This window comes from Excalfactoria chinensis, chromosome 5, assembly GCF_039878825.1.
Source record: "Excalfactoria chinensis isolate bCotChi1 chromosome 5, bCotChi1.hap2, whole genome shotgun sequence".
In the NCBI taxonomy this organism is placed as follows: domain Eukaryota; kingdom Metazoa; phylum Chordata; class Aves; order Galliformes; family Phasianidae; genus Excalfactoria; species Excalfactoria chinensis.
Window position 1 is genome coordinate 46,110,220 of NC_092829.1, and position 17,855 is coordinate 46,128,074.

At 62.4% G+C, this 17,855-nt stretch overlaps 2 protein-coding genes across 2 annotated transcripts; both read right to left on the reverse strand.

Annotated features, from left to right (window-relative positions):
• Positions 1–983: 983 nt before the first annotated feature.
• On the reverse strand, positions 984–4,798 carry LOC140253319 (scavenger receptor cysteine-rich type 1 protein M130-like). The gene is made up of 12 exons (XM_072338835.1): positions 4,714–4,798; positions 4,280–4,600; positions 3,891–4,205; positions 3,509–3,811; positions 3,094–3,408; positions 2,702–3,016; positions 2,323–2,631; positions 1,895–2,245; positions 1,629–1,778; positions 1,448–1,543; positions 1,302–1,382; positions 984–1,147 (listed from the first exon to the last, which is right to left on the reverse strand). Exons 1-12 carry the CDS (start codon positions 4,796–4,798, stop codon positions 984–986), a joined length of 2,805 nt encoding a protein of 934 aa, XP_072194936.1.
• A 2,102-nt stretch (positions 4,799–6,900) lies between these two features.
• On the reverse strand, positions 6,901–16,760 carry LOC140253320 (antigen WC1.1-like). Its single transcript, XM_072338836.1, has 25 exons — positions 16,706–16,760; positions 16,273–16,593; positions 15,884–16,198; positions 15,502–15,804; positions 15,087–15,401; positions 14,695–15,009; positions 14,316–14,624; positions 13,888–14,238; positions 13,622–13,771; positions 13,447–13,536; positions 13,292–13,375; positions 12,977–13,136; positions 12,020–12,317; positions 10,634–10,643; positions 10,201–10,521; positions 9,812–10,126; positions 9,430–9,732; positions 9,015–9,329; positions 8,623–8,937; positions 8,244–8,552; positions 7,816–8,166; positions 7,550–7,699; positions 7,375–7,464; positions 7,220–7,303; positions 6,901–7,064 (listed from the first exon to the last, which is right to left on the reverse strand). The coding sequence occupies exons 1-25, from the start codon at positions 16,758–16,760 to the stop codon at positions 6,901–6,903; spliced, it is 5,793 nt and encodes a 1,930-aa protein (XP_072194937.1).
• Positions 16,761–17,855: the final 1,095 nt, after the last annotated feature.

A 17,855-nucleotide genomic window follows, 5' to 3' on the forward strand; every position in this document is an offset into this window, starting at 1 on the left:
TTGAATTCCCACTGATATGCTGAAATATTACTATTGTAGGTGTGGGCCTTTTCTTCAAAATGCCCATTGAAATGTCCCATGAAAAGGTCCGTTGAGTTCATTTTAGTCCATGACTTGAGTATCCCTTCATGCTAGCTGTATGCTTCTCTCTTGTGTTTTCCATCCTTGCTCCATCCCCTTAGGTCTTCAGTTTGCGTTAAAGTTTGGCCAGGAGCTCCTTGTTAACCCATGCAGGCCTCCCTGACTTTCTCTGCATCAGAATGTCTTGCTTCTGAGTTTGGAGGAGGTGATTCTTGGTTAATAACAAGGACCTTTCCCAGGCCTTACCACAAGGGACTCTAGCAAGAATCTCCCTGTGATGGCCAAACTCTGCTGCTGTCCAGAAGCCCAGGGATGTGAGATTGCTGCGTGTACTCATCACTACACTAAGGATCCCGAGCTCCACAGTTCATTAGCACTGCAGCCAGGGCTGCCCTTCAGCTTCTCATTCCCCACCTGAACCTCTGTGTGGGTGAGAGCGAGCTCCAGTACAACAACTCTGCCAAATGGCTCCTCTATCACCTTGAGGAGAAAGGCTTCACCAGCATGCCTACACACCTGTGTGCCACTGGGGATGTGCAGGTGTTACTCTCATTATGTTCCTGCACAGCAGTCATGGGAGCCATCCCAGATCACATCTGGGAGATCTCCCAGCCATCCTGTTGTTTCACCCATACCCAGAGCCAATGGGGATGTCTCTGTAACTCAGTTTTACCCCACGTACACACAGAGTGTCTGACAGACTCAGGTACAGGAGACAAGGCTGGGCTAAAAAAAAAAAAAAAAAAAAAAAAAAGAGCTGTTGCGTCCCAGCATCAGGAAGGAAAACTGAGCATTTTGCTGCTGTTCTGTGCACCGGGCAGGGAGAGGCAATGATGCCAAGGCCAGAACCACCCCTCGCAGGGCACACAGGTCCCAGTTCCAGCCGTGTCCCCACAGTTTGCTCACAGCGATGTCCCCAGGGTGCTGACACCAACGTCGTCGTAGCCCGTGTCCTCGGGGGGCTGTGCTGGGGCATCCCCGGGGTGGGGAGAGGGAGACGCCTCCGGAACAGCCACAGCATCATCGTAGCCATGCGAGGGGCTGCGCTGGGGCTGGGCAGGGGAGGCTGTGACAGACAGGGAGGGGATGCTGGTAAGGACAAAGTTGGGAAGGGATCTGTGATCTCACCTCCGCATGACTCCCATGTTTGGCTGGGCTCCCACAGAGGGTGCCCTGTGCCTCTCTGTCCTCACAGTGCACCTCCGTGCCCGTGCCCCTACCTGGGGACACCTGCAGGTCACTCTCCTCTGCACCATCCCCACTGTGATCGGACACCCTTTTCCCTGAGCCCTGGGACAGGGCTGGAGGGGAGGAAGTGTGTTGTGGACGTGACAGGAGATGGGGACAGCCCCAGGGGCTGTCCTGCTCCCACCTGTGTGGCTGGGCACCTCCCGGTACTCAGGAATCAAGTTGTAGTCAAGCTCCTCATACACAGCCTCGGAGGCAGCATCCTTGCCGTGGCCTGCAAGGCAGCATGCATGGCACCGGTGTCCCCAGTGTCCCCAAGTTGCTTCCCCATACTTTGGGACCAACAGAGAGGTGCCCACCTTGGCACAGGGCCCGTGTACGGTGTGCCTGCACTGCCAGGGTGGCCAGGGCCAGGCACAGCAGCGTCCCCAGGAGCACGCACAGCACCGTGAGCGATGACACGCTCCTTGGTGCTGCTGTCTGCAGCGGGACAGTGGTGTGGGTGAGAGCTGTGGGGCAGTGATGGGAAGGGTGAGGCCTCATGGGGCTCCAATGGCAGCAGTTAGAGGACAGTGAGCACGGGCAGAGCCATTTGCTGAGGCGTCTCTGTCCCGGTGGTTGCTACCTGGGGCTGGGCTGGTGGCCTCACTCCTGTCCCCGGTGTCCTCGTCACATTTGATGTAGGTGATGCCGGCGTCGCCACATTCCTGCAGCTGCCAGGGTGCCGAGGGGCAGTGCCAGAGGGAGCGGGCCCCCTCCTCACAACTCACCCAGCTCAGCCATGCGGGGCCTGAGCCCTCTGCAGGGAAGGCTGCCAGACTCCCCCCATGGCCACATCCCAACTGTCGGCAGACGGCAGCGGCTGTGGCAGGGCTGGTGTCATTGGCGCAAACATGACCCCACATCCCCTCATGCAGCACCTCCAGGTGCCCACTGCATCTGCTGCTTTCCCCCGTCAGCCGCAGGTCCAGCAGCCCTGCAACGGGGTCAGGGGATCAGTGCACCCCGAGGGTGGTGGGGCTGCTCCCATTACATGGGGATGGTAGCACTCACCTGAGCACACAACGCCTGCACCGCCACCACGCCGACAGCCACGCTGCACCGGGGATGGGCAGTGCCAGAGAGCATCCTCTGACCCAGAGCAGCGCCCAGCACCCGGCCACAGCGTGCCAGTGCCAGGCCCAAAGCGCTCGGATCCAGGTGCCTCCAGGGCCCATCCACAGCCCAGCTGGCCGCAGGCAACGTTTGCATCCTGCAGGCTCCAGGTGTCCTGGCAGACGGTGCCCCAGGTGCCCTCGCTGTACACCTCCACCCTGCCGGCACAGCGCCTAGGGCTGCCCGCCAGCCTCAGCTGCTTGCTTCCTGTGTGGGAATGTCAGGCTGGGTATGGGGATGGCAGCGTGATGCCTGCGGCCCTTCACAGTGCACTCACCTGAGCAGGCGATGGCCAAACCCGCAGGACTCTTGCTGGGCTCCGTGGTCATCCCTGAGGCGTTACACTGTGCCAGCAGCTCCTCGGTGCCAACGCAGCGCAGCTCCTGTAGCTCCATGGGGCCGGAGCCATTGTCCGGCACAGCATAGATTTTCTCAGGCACACCGCAGCCCAGCTGCCGGCACGCCACAGTGGCAGTGCCGTTGTCCCACAGCCCCACAGGCACACGGGCCCAGACTCCAGGGCGCACGGCCACCTCCAGCCGTCCATCGCAGCGGCTCTCCCCACCGTGGAGCTGCAGGGGCTCGGCAACACCTGCAACAGCCTGGCTGTGTCCTGAGGACAGGCAGTGCACCCCACCCGCGGCCAGCTCCCACTTTCCCCACACCCACCTGAGCAGCTGACACCGGCAGTGTGCCCGGGGGGGCATGCGGGCTGCCCCAGCACCTCCACAGGGCACTCGCCCGGGTGCCGCTCGCTCCCCCTGCAGCTGAGGGCGTCACTCCGCAGCCTTCCTCTACCCACCCCAAAGTGGCCTGGAGGCGGAATGGAGATGGCAGAGCCGCATCCCAGGTGGTGGCAGAGGACGTGGGCGTCGGGCAGGTCCCAGGCAGTGGCACACAGGGGCCCCCACACCCCTCGTGCCTCCACCTCCACCCGCCCAGCACAGTCTGAGCCTCCATCTTCCAGCCGGAACCTGCTGTAGGCTGCAGCAGAGGGAGGCTGTTGGGGCTGGTGGGTTGAAACACCCCAGGATGTGCACCACGCTGCAAGGGGCTGTTGCAGATTCATGGTCCGTGTACTTACGGGAGCAGATGATAGCAGCGGGTTGGGTGCAGTTCTGGATGTGGGGAGGCTGCTGTGCGCAAGAGGACAGTAGGAGCTCGGTGCCATTGCACTCAAAGGAACCATCCCAGAATGAGCCTTCTGCTGGTCCAAGTTGCCCAGTCCCATATATGGCCAGTTCTGTCCCGCAGCCCAGCTCCCTGCAGACAACCTGAGCAGCCATGAGGTCCACATGGCCATGGCAGACGCTGACCCAGGCCTGGCCCTGCCGCACCTCCAGCCTCCCTGAGCACTCACTGTCCCCTCCGACCAGTCGGGAGAACCCTGCCGGGAGAGATGGGCTGCTGGGCTGAGGGATGTGTGCGAAGGGCTCCCCACAGTGCTGTGTGTCCCCAGCTCTCACCTTGGCAGACCACAGAGGCGTTATGATCATAAATAGTATTGTATGGACCCCAGCCCCGAATGCTGCAATCCCAAATGGCCTTCTCATTCCCCATGCAGTTGATATTGACCAACATCAGCGGAATGTGTTCTATCAAAATTTCCCATGTATACGTAGTGTGAGCAGCTGAGCCACAGCCCAGCTGCTGACACACCACCTCAGCATGATTCATGTTCCAGGCTTCGTCAGCTACAGTGCCCCAGCGTCCCCGCAGCTTTGCCTCCACTCTCCCCTCACAGGGTCCCCCGCCGTCAGCCAGCCTCAGCTCCAGTGCCTCTGCATCAGGGATTGGCTTCAGCCCTCCCCAGGGGTCCAGGCATGGTGTCCCAATCCCAGCCAGCCCACCTTACCTGAGCAGATCACCCCAACATCCCATTCGTGGCCACAGAAATGGGTGCCCCAGCCGAAGTGGGGGCAGTCCTGCAGGGTGGCCTCAGTGCCTTCACAGAGGTAGGAATGCAGCCAGATGCGTCCCTTGCCCTTCCCAAATGGGGGATATGGGTATGCATTGACTACCGTGCCACAGCCCAGCTGCCGGCACACCACACTGGCCTCTTCCACGCCCCACTGGATGTCGTAGCTGCAGACGGAGCCCCATTCACCCTTGTGGTTCACCTCCACCCGTCCAGCACAGCGCCCACCACCATCCACCAGCCGCAGCTCTTCGCTGCCTGTGTACAATGCAGGGAGGTGTCTGAGCCTGTGCGTGCCTGTCCCATGGTTGCAACCCAGACTCTCTGCTTCCCCCTTGTCCCACGGCCACCCCCCCTGCCCCACAACTCACCCTTGCAGAGCTGCACACAGAGGAGCAGTCCCAGCACCCTGGCAGGCACCATCATGACCCACACGCTCAGCTCATGGACCAGCATGAGGAGGGGAGATATAGGCAGCCTCTGCTGGCAGGAGCCAATGGGGATGGTGAGATACAGTGGGAGCCGTTATCAGCAGGGTTATCAGCCGCCTGCTGGGTCCCAGCCTCCAATAACCTGCTTCTTGCCCAAATATGAGGCTGGCTCCACTTCTGGCGTCACACAGCCCCACTGGGGTTCTTGGTGCCTGCATGTCCCTGAGGGAGCCAGCCTTCCTGGGTGCTGCGTGTCCCTGAGCTGGGGCTCTGGCTGTGCCCATGCAGAGAGGGTGCCCACATGGAGAGGTGTGACCCCAACAGGGCCTCCCTCATCACCCCAGTGCATACCCCATTATGGTGGGGTCCTGGACCTGCCTTTGTAGTTCTGCAGGTAGTAGTGAGGTGAATGAGGTCCCAGTACTCGTACGGACATGCACAGGTCAGCCACCCAAAGCCCTGCATATCAGCCAGGACGCAGCACTGCCTGCATCTGAGGACACGCAGCCTCCACACCTACCCTGCATCATGAGCAGGAGGGAATGGATTCCCCACGTGGGGACCCAGCGCCAACAGCAACCACTGTAGCAGTTCCAGGGCTGTCCAGATGCTTTGGGGACAGCACAGCAACCCCAGCTCCACAGAGGAAGGCTGCAGGGCTGAGCCGGCCCATGTTCCCTCGTGCAGCCCAGTGCTGGGGAAGGAGGAAGTGTGCGATGGCTGCGCGGCCGCTTTCAAAAGCGAAACCCTGCCGTATGAAGGGCTGGGACGTGGGGCAGCGCCCGGCCCCGCTGCAGGGTCAGTGCATGGTGGCACAGCTCGGTGGGCACCGGGGGCTCCTGGGAACACGGCTGTAGGGCAGGGCTCCTGCTGAGGGTGTGGGGATGCAAGGTGCAGGATGGGGATGCCAGCAGGGCCCGGGCATCGCTCCTGCCATGCTGTTCCAGCCACGGAGCACTGGAACAGGCTGCCCAGGGAGGTGGTGGAGTCTCCTTCTCTGTAGATATTCAAGACCTGCCTGGACGCCTACCTGTGTGACGTGGTGTAGGGAGCCTGCTATGGCAGGGGGGTTGGACTCGATGATCTCTAGAGGTCTCTTCCAACCCCTACAATTCTGTGATTCTATGTGATTCTGTGCTGGTGTTGCAGAGCTCCGGCCCTGCGCTGCACTCACCAGAGCACCAACACGGCCTCCCAGCGGGCCGGAGAGGGGCCCGGGAGTCCGCTGCAGCCCCGCAGCAGCGCTCAGCAGGGACAGGTTTCCAGCTCTGCCAGCAGCACCAGGCAGCACTGCGGCCACAGCTCTGTGCCCAGCTGAGGGGCCATGGCAGGAAGGCCTGGCCTGCGATGGACGGACGAGCACTGCCAGCCAGAAGGCCGCCATTCCTCCTGGCAGAGGCACACAGCGGTGGCACAGAGCACATGGGCAAGGACAGCCCGTTCCAGAACTTGATCTGAAACGCCTGGGACGGCTGCATACAGAGACATACGTGTGCAGTTATCATCTGCATTTCTGTAACTGCCTTCCTTTTCTGCCCTTTTTGGTTTGTATCTCCCCCACAAGTTTGTTTACAGCTCTCTCCCCCATGGCACACTGGGGGCAGGGGCGCAGTGAGCGAACGGCCGGGTGCTGCTCAGCTGCCTGCCGGGTGAAACCACAGCGTGTGGCAGCGTGCCTGCACCTGTGTGCCTGTGGGGACACACGCTCCTTCTTGTCCTTCCACTGCAGCGCAGTAGCCCTGGGAGACATCCCATCGCCTCTCTGTCCGCTTTCAGACTCTTTCTGGTGTTACCCCCGTGCCCACAGCCAATGGGGATGCCTCTGAAATCCTGCTTTGCCCCACAACCCCAGGGGATGGCTGACAGACTGAGGAACAGGAGCCAAGAATGGAAGTGATTTTCTGCACAGATTTGGGTTTTAATAAAGAAGTGATGGTCATAAGGGAAGAGTCAGAAAAATAATGTAAAACAAAGCTGATAAGCTGTTGTGTCCCAGCATCAGGAAGGGGAACGGAGCGATTTGCTGCTGTTCTGTGCGCCAGGCAGGGAGTGGTGATGATGCCAAGGCCAGAACCACCCCTCGCAGGGCACACAGGTCCCAGTTCCAGCATTGTCCCCACAGTTTGCTCACAGCGATGTCCCCAGGGTGCTGACACCAACGTCGTCGTAGCCCGTGTCCTCGGGGGGCTGTGCTGGAGCATCCCCGGGGTGGGGAGAGGGAGACGCCTCCGGAACAGCCACAGCATCATCGTAGCCATGCGAGGGGCTGCGCTGGGGCTGGGCAGGGGAGTCTGTGACAGACAGGGAGGGGATGCTGGTAAGGACAAAGTTGGGAAGGGATCTGTGATCTCACCTCCGCATGACTCCCATGTTTGGCTGGGCTCCCACAGAGAGGTGCCCTGTGCCTCTCTGTCCTCACAGTGCACCTCTGTGCCCGTGCCCCTACCTGGGGACACCTGCAGGTCACTCTCCTCTGCACCATCCCCACTGTGATCTGACACTTTTTTCCCTGAGCCCTGGGACAGGGAACCTGGAGAGGAGGAAGTGTGTTGTGGACATGACAGGGGATTGGAAAAGCCACGGGGGCCATCCCTCTCCCACCTGTACGGCTCGGCACCTCCTGGTACTCAGGAATCAAGTTGTAGTCAAGCTCCTCATACACAGCCTCGGAGGCAGCATCCTTGCCGTGGCCTGCAAGGCAGCATGCATGGCACCGGTGTCCCCAGTGTCCCCAAGGTGCTTCCCTGTGCTTTGGGACCCACAGAGAGGTGCCCACCTTGGCACAGGGCCTGTGTACGGTGTGCCTGCACTGCCAGGGTGGCCAGGGCCAGGCACAGCAGCGTCCCCAGGAGCACGCACAGCACCGTGAGCGATGACACGCTCCTTGGTGCTGCTGTCTGCAGCGGGACAGTGGTGTGGGTGAGAGCTGTGGGGCAGTGATGGGAAGGGTGAGGCCTCATGGGGCTCCAATGGCAGCAGTTAGAGGACAGTGAGCACGGGCAGAGCCATTTGCTGAGGCGTCTCTGTCCTGGTGGTTGCTACCTGGGGCTGGGCTGGTGGCCTCACTCCTGCCCCCGGTGTTCTCGTCACATGTGATGTAGGTGATGCCGGCGTCGCCACATTCCTGCAGCTGCCAGGGTGCCGAGGGGCAGTGCCAGAGGGAGCGGGCCCCCTCCTCACAACTCACCCAGCTCAGCCACGCGGGGCCTGAGCCCTCTGCAGGGAAGGCTGCCAGACTTCCCCCATGGCCACATCCCAGCTGTCGGCAGACAGCAGCGGCCGTGGCAGGGCTGGTGTCATTGGCGCAAACATGACCCCACGTCCCCTCATGCAGCACCTCCAGGTGCCCACTGCATCTGCTGCTTTCCCCCGTCAGCCGCAGGTCCAGCAGCCCTGCAACGAGGTCAGGGGATCAGTGCACCCCGAGGGTGGTGGAGCTGCTCCCATTACATGGGGATGGTAGCACTCACCTGAGCACACGGCGCCTGCACCGCCGCCACGCTGACAGCCACGCTGCACCAGGGATGGGCAGTGCCAGAGAGCATCCTCTGACCCAGAGCAGCGCCCAGCACCCGGCCACAGCGTGCCAGTGCCAGGCCCAAAGCGCTCGGATCCAGGTGCCTCCAGGGCCCATCCACAGCCCAGCTGGCCGCAGGCAACGTTTGCATCCTGCAGGCTCCAGGTGTCCTGGCAGACGGTGCCCCAGGTGCCCTCGCTGTACACCTCCACCCTGCCGGCACAGCGCCTGGGGCTGCCCGCCAGCCTCAGCTGCTTGCTTCCTGTGTGGGAATGTCAGGCTGGGGATGGGGATGGCAGCATGATGCCTGCGGCCCTTCACAGTGCACTCACCTGAGCAGGCGATGGCCAAACCAGCAGGACTCTTGCTGGGCTCCGTGGCCATCTCTGAGGCGTTACACTGTGCCAGCAGCTCCTCGGTGCCAACGCAGCGCAGCTCCTGTAGCTCCATGAGGCCGGAGCCATTGTCCGGCACAGCATAGATTTTCTCAGGCACACCGCAGCCCAGCTGCCGGCACGCCACAGTGGCAGTGCCGTTGTCCCACAGCCCCACAGGCACACGGGCCCAGACTCCAGGGCGCACAGCCACCTCCAGCCGTCCATCGCAGCGGCTCTCCCCACCGTGGAGCTGCAGGGGCTCGGCGACACCTGCAACAGCCTGGCTGTGTCCTGGGGACAGGCAGTGCACCCCACCCGCTGGCAGCTCCCACTTTCCCCACACCCACCTGAGCAGCTGACACCGGCAGTGTGCCCGGGGGGGCATGCGGGCTGCCCCAGCACCTCCACAGGGCACTCGCCCGGGTGCCGCTCACTCCCCCTGCAGCTGAGGGCGTCGCTCCGCAGCCTTCCTCTACCCACCCCAAAGTGGCCTGGTGGCGGAATGGAGATGGCGGAGCCGCATCCCAGGTGGTGGCAGAGCACGTGGGTGTCAGGCTGGTCCCAGGCAGTGGCACACAGGGGCCCCCACACCCCTCGTGCCTCCACCTCCACCCGCCCAGCACAGTCTGAGCCTCCATCTTCCAGCCGGAACCTGCTGTAGGCTGCAGCAGAGGGAGGCTGTTAGGGCTGGTGGGTTGAAACACCCCAGGATGTGCACCACGCTGCAAGGGGCTGTTGCAGATTCATGGTCCCTGTACTTACGGGAGCAGCTGATAGCAGTGGGTTGGGTGCAGGCCTGGATGTGGGGAGGCTGCTGTGCGCAAGCAGACAGGAGGGGCTCGGTGCCGTTGCACTTGAAGGAACCATCCCAGAATGAGCCTTCTGCTGGTCCAAATTGCCCAGTCCCATATAGGGCCAGTGCTGTCCCGCAGCCCAGCTCCCTGCAGACAACCTGGGCAGCCATGAGGTCCACATGGCCATGGCAGACGCTGACCCAGGCCTGGCCCTGCCGCACCTCCAGCCTCCCTGAGCACTCACTGTCCCCTCCGACCAGTCGGGAGAACCCTGCCGGGAGAGATGGGCTGCTGGGCTGAGGGATGTGGGTGAAGGGCTCCCCACAGAGCTGTGTGTCTCCAGCTCTCACCTTGGCAGACAACAGCGGTGTCGTAGTCATGGGGGCCATTGTAAGGACCCCAGCCCTGAATGTTACAGTCCCACAGGGCAGCCTCATCTCCTCTGCATTTGATAAAGGCTAACATGATGGGTCCACCTACTTGCTGAAATCGTGAGGCAAAGTGGGCACCAGCAGCTGAGCCACAACCCAGCTGCTGGCATACCACCTCAGCATCGGCCATGTCCCAGGCATCATCTGTGACCGTGCCCCAGCGTCCCCGCAGCTTTGCCTCCACTCTCCCCTCACAGGGTCCCCCGCCGTCAGCCAGCCTCAGCTCCAGTGCCTCTGCATCAGGGATTGGCTTCAGCCCTCCCCAGGGGTCCAGGCATGGTGTCCCAATCCCAGCCAGCCCACCTTACCTGAGCAGATCACCCCAACATCCCATTCGTGGCCACAAAAATGGTTGCCCCAGCCAAAGTGTGGGCAGTCCTGCAGGGTGGCCTCAGTGCCACGGCAGAAGAAGGGATGCAGCCAGATGCGTCCCTTGCCCTGCCCGAATGGGGAATATGGGGATGCATGGACCACCGTGCCACAGCCCAGCTGCCGGCACACCACACCAGCCCCTCGCACGTCCCAGTCGAAGTTGTAGCTGCAGACAGATCCCCATTCACCCTCATGGTTCACCTCCACCCGTCCGGCACAGCGCCCACCGCCATCCACCAGCCGCAGCTCCTCGCTGCCTGTGGACACCGTGGGGAGGTGGCTGAGCCTGTGCGTGCCTGTCCCATGGTTGCAACCCTGTCCCTCTGCTTCCCCATGTCCCACAGCCACCCCCCCTGCCCCACAACTCACCCTTGCAGAGCTGCACACAGAGGAGCAGTCCCAGCACCCTGGTAGGCACCATTATGACCGACACACTCAGCTCATGGACCAGCACGAGGAGGGGGAGATATAGGCAGCCCCTGCTGGCAGGAGCCAATGGGGATGGTGAGGTACGGTGGGAGCCGTTATCAGCAGGGTTATCAGCCGCCTACCGGGTCCCAGCCTCCAATAACCTGCTTCATGCCCAAATATGAGTTTTGTCTCCGTTTCTGGCGTCACACAGCCTTTTAAATGGGCTCTCTGCTTGCATGTCAGCAAGCAGAGCCAGGCTGTCTGAGTGCTGCATGTTCCTGAGCCGGGGCTCTGGTTATGCCTATGCAGAGAGGGTCCCCACAGGGATAGGAGTGACCCTGAACATGGACTCCATCTGTACTCTAGTGTGTACCACTTTATAGTGGAGCCTGAGAACTACCTTTGCGGTTCTGCAGGTAGCAGTGAGGTGAATAAACTCCCCATGATGGGCAGAACATTGGCAAGAGGGCAATCACCTGCCCCTCATATCAGCCAGTTGGGCAGAGCACTGCCTGTATCTGAGCACACACAGACCCAGCACCCCCCTACAGCACAGACAGGAGGGGATGTTTTGTGCAACTCGGGGACACAGCATGAGTACCACCCTCACACAGCTGCTGTGCCACCTGCACAGAAGCGATACACTGCATAAGGTGATGCTCTTCTAAACAAGCATGCATCATGCGGGAAGAGGTCTTGCTGCCCCACTTTGGTATCACAGATGCAGGGGCAGAAACAGGGAAAGCTGCAGATTGCAGCAGTCCCAGGGCTGTCCATCTGCTTTGGGGACAGCACAGCAACCCCGGCTCCACAGGGGAAGGCTGCAGGGCTGAGCCGGCCCATGTTCCCTCGTGCAGCCCAGTGCTGGGGAAGGAGGAAGTGTGCGATGGCTGCACGGCCGCTTTCAAAAGCGAAACCCTGCTGTAGGCATGGCTGGGACGTGGGGCAGCGCCCGGCCCCGCTGCAGGGTCACTGCGTGGCGGCACAGCTCGGTGGGCACCGGGGGCTCCTGGGAACACGGCTGTAGGGCAGGGCTCCTGCTGAGGGTGTGGGGATGCAAGGTGCAGGATGGGGATGCCAGCAGGGCCCGGGCATCACTCCTGCCCTGCTGTTCCTGCCACGGAACACTGGAACAGGCTGCCCAGGGAGGTGGTGGAGTCTCCTTCTCTGTAGATATTCAAGACCTGCCTGGACGCCTACCTGTGTGACGTGGTGTAGGGAGCCTGCTATGGCAGGGGGGTTGGACTCGATGATCTCTAGAGGTCCGTTCCAACCCCTACAATTCTGTGACTCTATGTGATTCTGTGCTGGTGTTGCAGAGCTCCGGCCCTGCCCTGCACTCACCAGAGCACCAACACGGCCTCCCAGCGGGCCGGAGAGGGGCCCGGGAGGCCGCAGCAGCCCCGCAGCAGCGCTCAGCAGGGCCGGGCCACCAGCTCTGCCAGCAGAACCAGGCGGCACTGCGGCCACAGCTCCGTGCCCAGCTGAGGGGCCATGGCAGGAAGGCCTGGCCTGCGCTGCAGGGATGAGCGCTGCCAGCCTGGAGGCCGCCATTCCTCCTGGCAGCGGCACACAGCGGTGGCACAGAGCACATGGGCAAGGACAGCCCGTTCCAGGACTTGATCTGAAACGCCTGGGACGGCTGCATACAGAGACATACGTTTACAGTTATCATCTGCATTTCTGTAACTGCCTTCCTTTTCTGCCCTCTTTGGTTTGTATCTCCCCCACAAGTTTGTTTACAGCTCTCTCCCCCATGGCACACTGGGGGCAGGGGCGCAGTGAGCGAACGGCCGGGTGCTGCTCAGCTGCCTGCCGGGTGAAACCACAGCGTGTGGCAGCGTGCCTGCACCTGTGTGCCTGTGGGGACACACGCTCCTTCTTGTCCTTCCACTGCAGCGCAGCAGGCCTGGGAGACATCCCATCGCCTCTCTGTCCGCTTTCAGACTCTTTCTGGTGTTACCCCTGTGCCCACAGCCAATGGGAATGCCTCTGAAATCCTGCTTTGCCCCACAACCCCAAGGGATGGCTGACCAACTCAGGAACAGGAGCCAAGAACGGAAGTGAGTTTCTGCACAGATTTGGGTTTTAATAAAGAAGTGATGGTCATAAGGGAAGAGTCAGAAAAATAATGTAAAATAAAGCTGATTAGCTGTTGCGTCCCAGCATCAGGAAGGGGAACAGAGCAATTTGCTGCTGTTCTGTGCACCAGGCAGGGAGTGGTGATGATGCCAAGGCAAGAACCACCCCTCGCAGGGCACACAGGTCCCAGTTCCAGCCGTGTCCCCACAGTTTGCTCACAGCGATGTCCCCAGGGTGCTGACACCAACGTCGTCGTAGCCCGTGTCCTCGGGGGGCTGTGCTGGGGCATCCCCGGGGTGGGGAGAGGGAGACGCCTCCGGAACAGCCACAGCATCATCGTAGCCATGCGAGGGGCTGCGCTGGGGCTGGGCAGGGGAGGCTGTGACAGACAGGGAGGGGATGCTGGTAAGGACAAAGTTGGGAAGGGATCTGTGATCTCACCTCCGCATGACTCCCATGTTTGGCTGGGCTCCCACAGAGAGGTGCCCTGTGCCTCTCTGTCCTCACAGTGCACCTCTGTGCCCGTGCCCCTACCTGGGGACACCTGGAGGTCACTCTCCTCTGCACCATCCCCACTGTGATCTGACACCTTTTTCCCTGAGCCCTGGGACAGGGAACCTGGAGGGGAGGAAGTGTGATGTGGACATGGTAGGGGATGGGAACAGCCCCGGGGACCATCCCGCTCCCACCTGTGTGGCTGGGCACCTCCTGGTACTCAGGAATCAAGTTGTAGTCAAGCTCCTCATACACAGCCTCGGAGGCAGCATCCTTGCCGTGGCCTGCAAGGCAGCATGCATGGCACTGGTGTCCCCAGTGTCCCCAAGGTGCTTCCCCGTACTTTGGGACCCACAGAGAGGTGCCCACCTTGGCACAGGGCCCGTGTACGGTGTGCCTGCACCGCCAGGGTGGCCAGGGCCAGGCACAGCAGCGTCCCCAGGAGCACGCACAGCACCGTGAGCGATGACACGCTCCTTGGTGCTGCTGTCTGCAGCGGGACAGTGCTGTGGGTGAGAGCTGTGGGGCAGTGATGGGAAGGGTGAGGCCTCATGGGGCTCCAATGGCAGCAGTTAGAGGACAGTGAGCACAGGCAGAGCCATTTGCTGAGGCGTCTCTGTCCCGGTGGTTGCTACCTGGGGCTGGGCTGGTGGCTTCACTCCTGTCCCCGGTGTCCTCGTCACATGTGATGTAGGTGATGCCAGCGTCGCCACATTCCTGTAGCTGCCAGGGTGCCGAGGGGCAGCGCCAGAGGGAGCGGGACCCCTCCTCACAACTCACCCAGCTCAGCCACGCGGGGCCTGAGCCCTCTGCAGGGAAGGCTGCCAGACTTCCCCCATGGCCACATCCCAGCTGTCGGCAGACGGCAGCGGCCGTGGCAGGGCTGGTGTCATTGGCGCAAACATGACCCCACGTCACCTCATGCTGCACCTCCAGGTGCCCACTGCATCTGCTGCTTTCCCCCGTCAGCCGCATTTCCAGCAGCCCTGCAACGGGGTCAGGGAATCACTATACCTCGAGGGTGTTTGGGCTGCTCCCATTACATGGGGATGGTAGCACTCACCTGAGCACACAACGCCTGCACCGCCGCCACGCCGGCAGCCACGCTGAACCAGGGATGGGCAGTGCCAGAGAGCATCCTCTGACCCAGAGCAGCGCCCAGCACCCGGCCACTGCGTGCCAGTGCCCGGCCCAAAGCGCTCAGATCCAGGTGCTTCCAGGGCCCATCCACAGCCCAGCTGGCCGCAGGCAACGTTTGCATCCTGCAGGGTCCAGGTGTCCTGGCAGATGGTGCCCCAGGTGCCCTCGCTGTACACCTCCACCCTGCCGGCACAGCGCCTGGGGCTGCCCGCCAGCCTCAGCTGCTTGCTTCCTGTGTGGGAATGTCAGGCTGGGGATGGGGATGGCAGCATGATGCCTGCGGCCCTTCACAGTGCACTCACCTGAGCAGGCGATGGCCAAACCCGCAGGACTCTTGCTGGGCTCCGTGGCCATCCCCGAGGCGTTACACTGTGCCAGCAGCTCCTCGGTGCCAACGCAGCGCAGCTCCTGTAGCTCCATGGGGCCGGAGCCATTGTCCGGCACAGCATAGATTTTCTCAGGCACACCGCAGCCCAGCTGCCGGCACGCCACAGTGGCAGTGCCGTTGTCCCACAGCCCCACAGGCACACGGGCCCAGACTCCAGGGCGCACGGCCACCTCCAGCCGTCCATCGCAGCGGCTCTCCCCACCGTGGAGCTGCAGGGGCTCGGCGACACCTGCAACAGCCTGGCTGTGTCCTGAGGACAGGCAGTGCACCCCACCCGCTGGCAGCTCCCACTTTCCCCACACCCACCTGAGCAGCTGACACCGGCAGTGTGCCCGGGGGGGCATGCGGGCTGCCCCAGCACCTCCACAGGGCACTCGCCCGGGTGCCGCTCACTCCCCCTGCAGCTGAGGGCGTCGCTCCGCAGCCTTCCTCTACCCACCCCAAAGTGGCCTGGTGGCGGAATGGAGATGGCGGAGCCGCATCCCAGGTGGTGGCAGAGCACGTGGGCGTCGGGCAGGTCCCAGGCAGTGGCACACAGGGGCCCCCACACCCCTCGTGCCTCCACCTCCACCCGCCCAGCACAGTCTGAGCCTCCATCTTCCAGCCGGAACCTGCTGTAGGCTGCAGCAGAGGGAGGCTGTTGGGGCTGGTGGGTTGAAACACCCCAGGATGTGCACCACGCTGCAAGGGGCTGTTGCAGATTCATGGTCCCTGTACTTACGGGAGCAGCTGATAGCAGCGGGTTGGGTGCAGGTCTGGATGTGGGGAGGCTGCTGTGCGCAAGAGGACAGTAGGAGCTCGGTGCCATTGCACTCAAAGGAACCATCCCAGAATGAGCCTTCTGCTGGTCCAAATTGCCCAGTCCCATATAGGGCCAGTGCTGTCCCGCAGCCCAGCTCCCTGCAGACAACCTGGGCAGCCATGAGGTCCACATGGCCATGGCAGACGCTGACCCAGGCCTGGCCCTGCCGCACCTCCAGCCTCCCTGAGCACTCACTGTCCCCTCCGACCAGTCGGGAGAACCCTGCCGGGAGAGATGGGCTGCTGGGCTGAGGGATGTGTGCGAAGGGCTCCCCACAGTGCTGTGTGTCCCCAGCTCTCACCTTGGCAGACCACAGAGGAATTAAAATCATAAGGAGAAGTGTATGGACCAAAACCCACAATGTTGCAATCCCAAATGGCCTTCTCATTCCCCTTGCACTTCATACCGGCCAACATCAGCGGAATGTGATCTTCTGAAATTTGCACGGTATACGTAGTGTGAGCAGCTGAGCCACAGCCCAGCTGCTGACACACCACCTCAGCATGATTCATGTTCCAGGCTTCGTCAGCTACAGTGCCCCAGCGTCCCCGCAGCTTTGCCTCCACTCTCCCCTCACAGGGTCCCCCGCCGTCAGCCAGCCTCAGCTCCAGTGCCTCTGCATCAGGGATTGGCTTCAGCCCTCCCCAGGGGTCCAGGCATGGTGTCCCAATCCCAGCCAGCCCACCTTACCTGAGCAGATCACCCCAACATCCCATTCGTGGCCACAGAAGTGCTTGCCCCAGCCCAAGTTAAGGCAGTCCTGCAGGGTGGCCTCAGTGCCATCGCAGAAGAAGGAATGCAGCCAGATGCGTCCCTTGCCCTTCCCAAATAGGGAATATGGGGATGCATGGACCACCGTGCCACAGCCCAGCTGCCGGCACACCACGCCGGCCGCTTGCACGTCCCAGTCAACGTCATAGCTGCAGACGGAGCCCCATTCGCCCTCATGGTTCACCTCCACCCGTCCGGCACAGCGCCCACCGCCATCCACCAGCCGCAGCTCCTCGCTGCCTGTGGACACCGTGGGGAGGTGGCTGAGCCTGTGCGTGCCTGTCCCATGGTTGCAACCCAGACTCTCCGCTTCCCCCCTGTCTCATGGCCATCCCCCTGCCCCACAACTCACCCTTGCAGAGCTGCACACAGAGGAGCAGTCCCAGCACCCTGGCAGGCACCATCATGACCCACACGCTCAGCTCATGGACCAGCACAAGGAGGGGAGATATAGGCAGCCCCTGCTGGCAGGAGCCAATGGGGATGGTGAGATGCAGTGGGAGCCGTTATCAGCAGGGTTATCAGCCGCCTGCTGGGTCCCAGCCTCCAATAACCTTCTTCGTGCCCAAATATGAGGCTGGCTCCACTTCTGGCGTCACACAGCCCCACTGGGGTTCTTGGTGCCTGCATGTCCCTGAGGGGGTCAGCCTTCCTGGGTGCTGCGTGTCCCTGAGCTGGGGCTCTGGCTGTGCCCATGCAGAGAGGGTGCCCACAGGGAGAGGTGTGACCCCAACAGGGCCTCCCTCATCACCCCAGTGCATACCCCATTATGGTGGGGTCCTGGACCTGCCTTTGTAGTTCTGCAGGTAGTAGTGAGGTGAATGAGGTCCCAATGCTTTCATGGACTGGACAGCCACCCCCACCCCCACACATCAGCCAGGACGCAGCACAGCCTGCATCTGAGGACACGCAGCCTCCACACCTACCCTGCATCATGAGCAGGAGGGAATGGATTCCCCACATGGGGACCCAGTGCCAACAGCAACCACTGGGCAATCCCAGGGCTGTCCATCTGCTTTGGGGACAGCACAGCAACCCCAGCTCCACAGAGGAAGGCTGCAGGGCTGAGCCGGCCCATGTTCCCTCGTGCAGCCCGGTGCTGGGGAAGGAGGAAGTGTGCGATGGCTGCGCGGCCGCTTTCAAAAGCGAAACCCTGCCGTATGAAGGGCTGGGATGTGGGGCAGCGCCCGGCCCCGCTGCAGGGTCACTGCGTGGCGGCACAGCTCGGTGGGCACCGGGGGCTCCCGAGAACACGGCTGTGGGGCCGGGCTCCTGCTGAGGGTGTGGGGATGCAAGGTGCGGGATGGGGATGCCAGCAGGGCTTGGGCATCGCGCCCGCCCCGCTGTGCTGGTGTTGCAGAGCTCCGGCCCTGCCTTGCACTCACCAGAGCACCAACACGGCCTCCCAGCGGGCCGGAGAGGGGCCCGGGAGGCTGCAGCAGCCGCGCTGCAGGGCTCAGCAGGGCCGGGCCTCCAGCTCTGCCAGCAGCACCAGGCGACAC

Bases quoted from the DNA above. Each gene is read 5' to 3' on its own strand.
- LOC140253319 (XM_072338835.1), bottom strand. From the start codon at position 4,798: ATGCTGGTCCATGAGCTGAGCGTGTGGGTCATGATGGTGCCTGCCAGG. The intron at 4,206-4,279 runs GTAAGGTGGGCT...TCCCTGATGCAG, and splicing joins TGTTGGGGTGATCTGCTCAG to AGGCACTGGAGCTGAGGCTG. The intron at 3,812-3,890 runs GTGAGAGCTGGG...CTCTCCCGGCAG, and splicing joins CGCCTCTGTGGTCTGCCAAG to GGTTCTCCCGACTGGTCGGA.
- LOC140253320 (XM_072338836.1), bottom strand. From the start codon at position 16,760: ATGATGGTGCCTGCCAGGGTGCTGGGACTGCTCCTCTGTGTGCAGCTC. The intron at 8,167-8,243 runs GTGAGTGCTACC...ACCTCGTTGCAG, and splicing joins TGCAGGCGCCGTGTGCTCAG to GGCTGCTGGACCTGCGGCTG. The intron at 7,304-7,374 runs GTGGGAGAGGGA...CCTCCTCTCCAG, and splicing joins GGAGGTGCCGAGCCGTACAG to GTTCCCTGTCCCAGGGCTCA.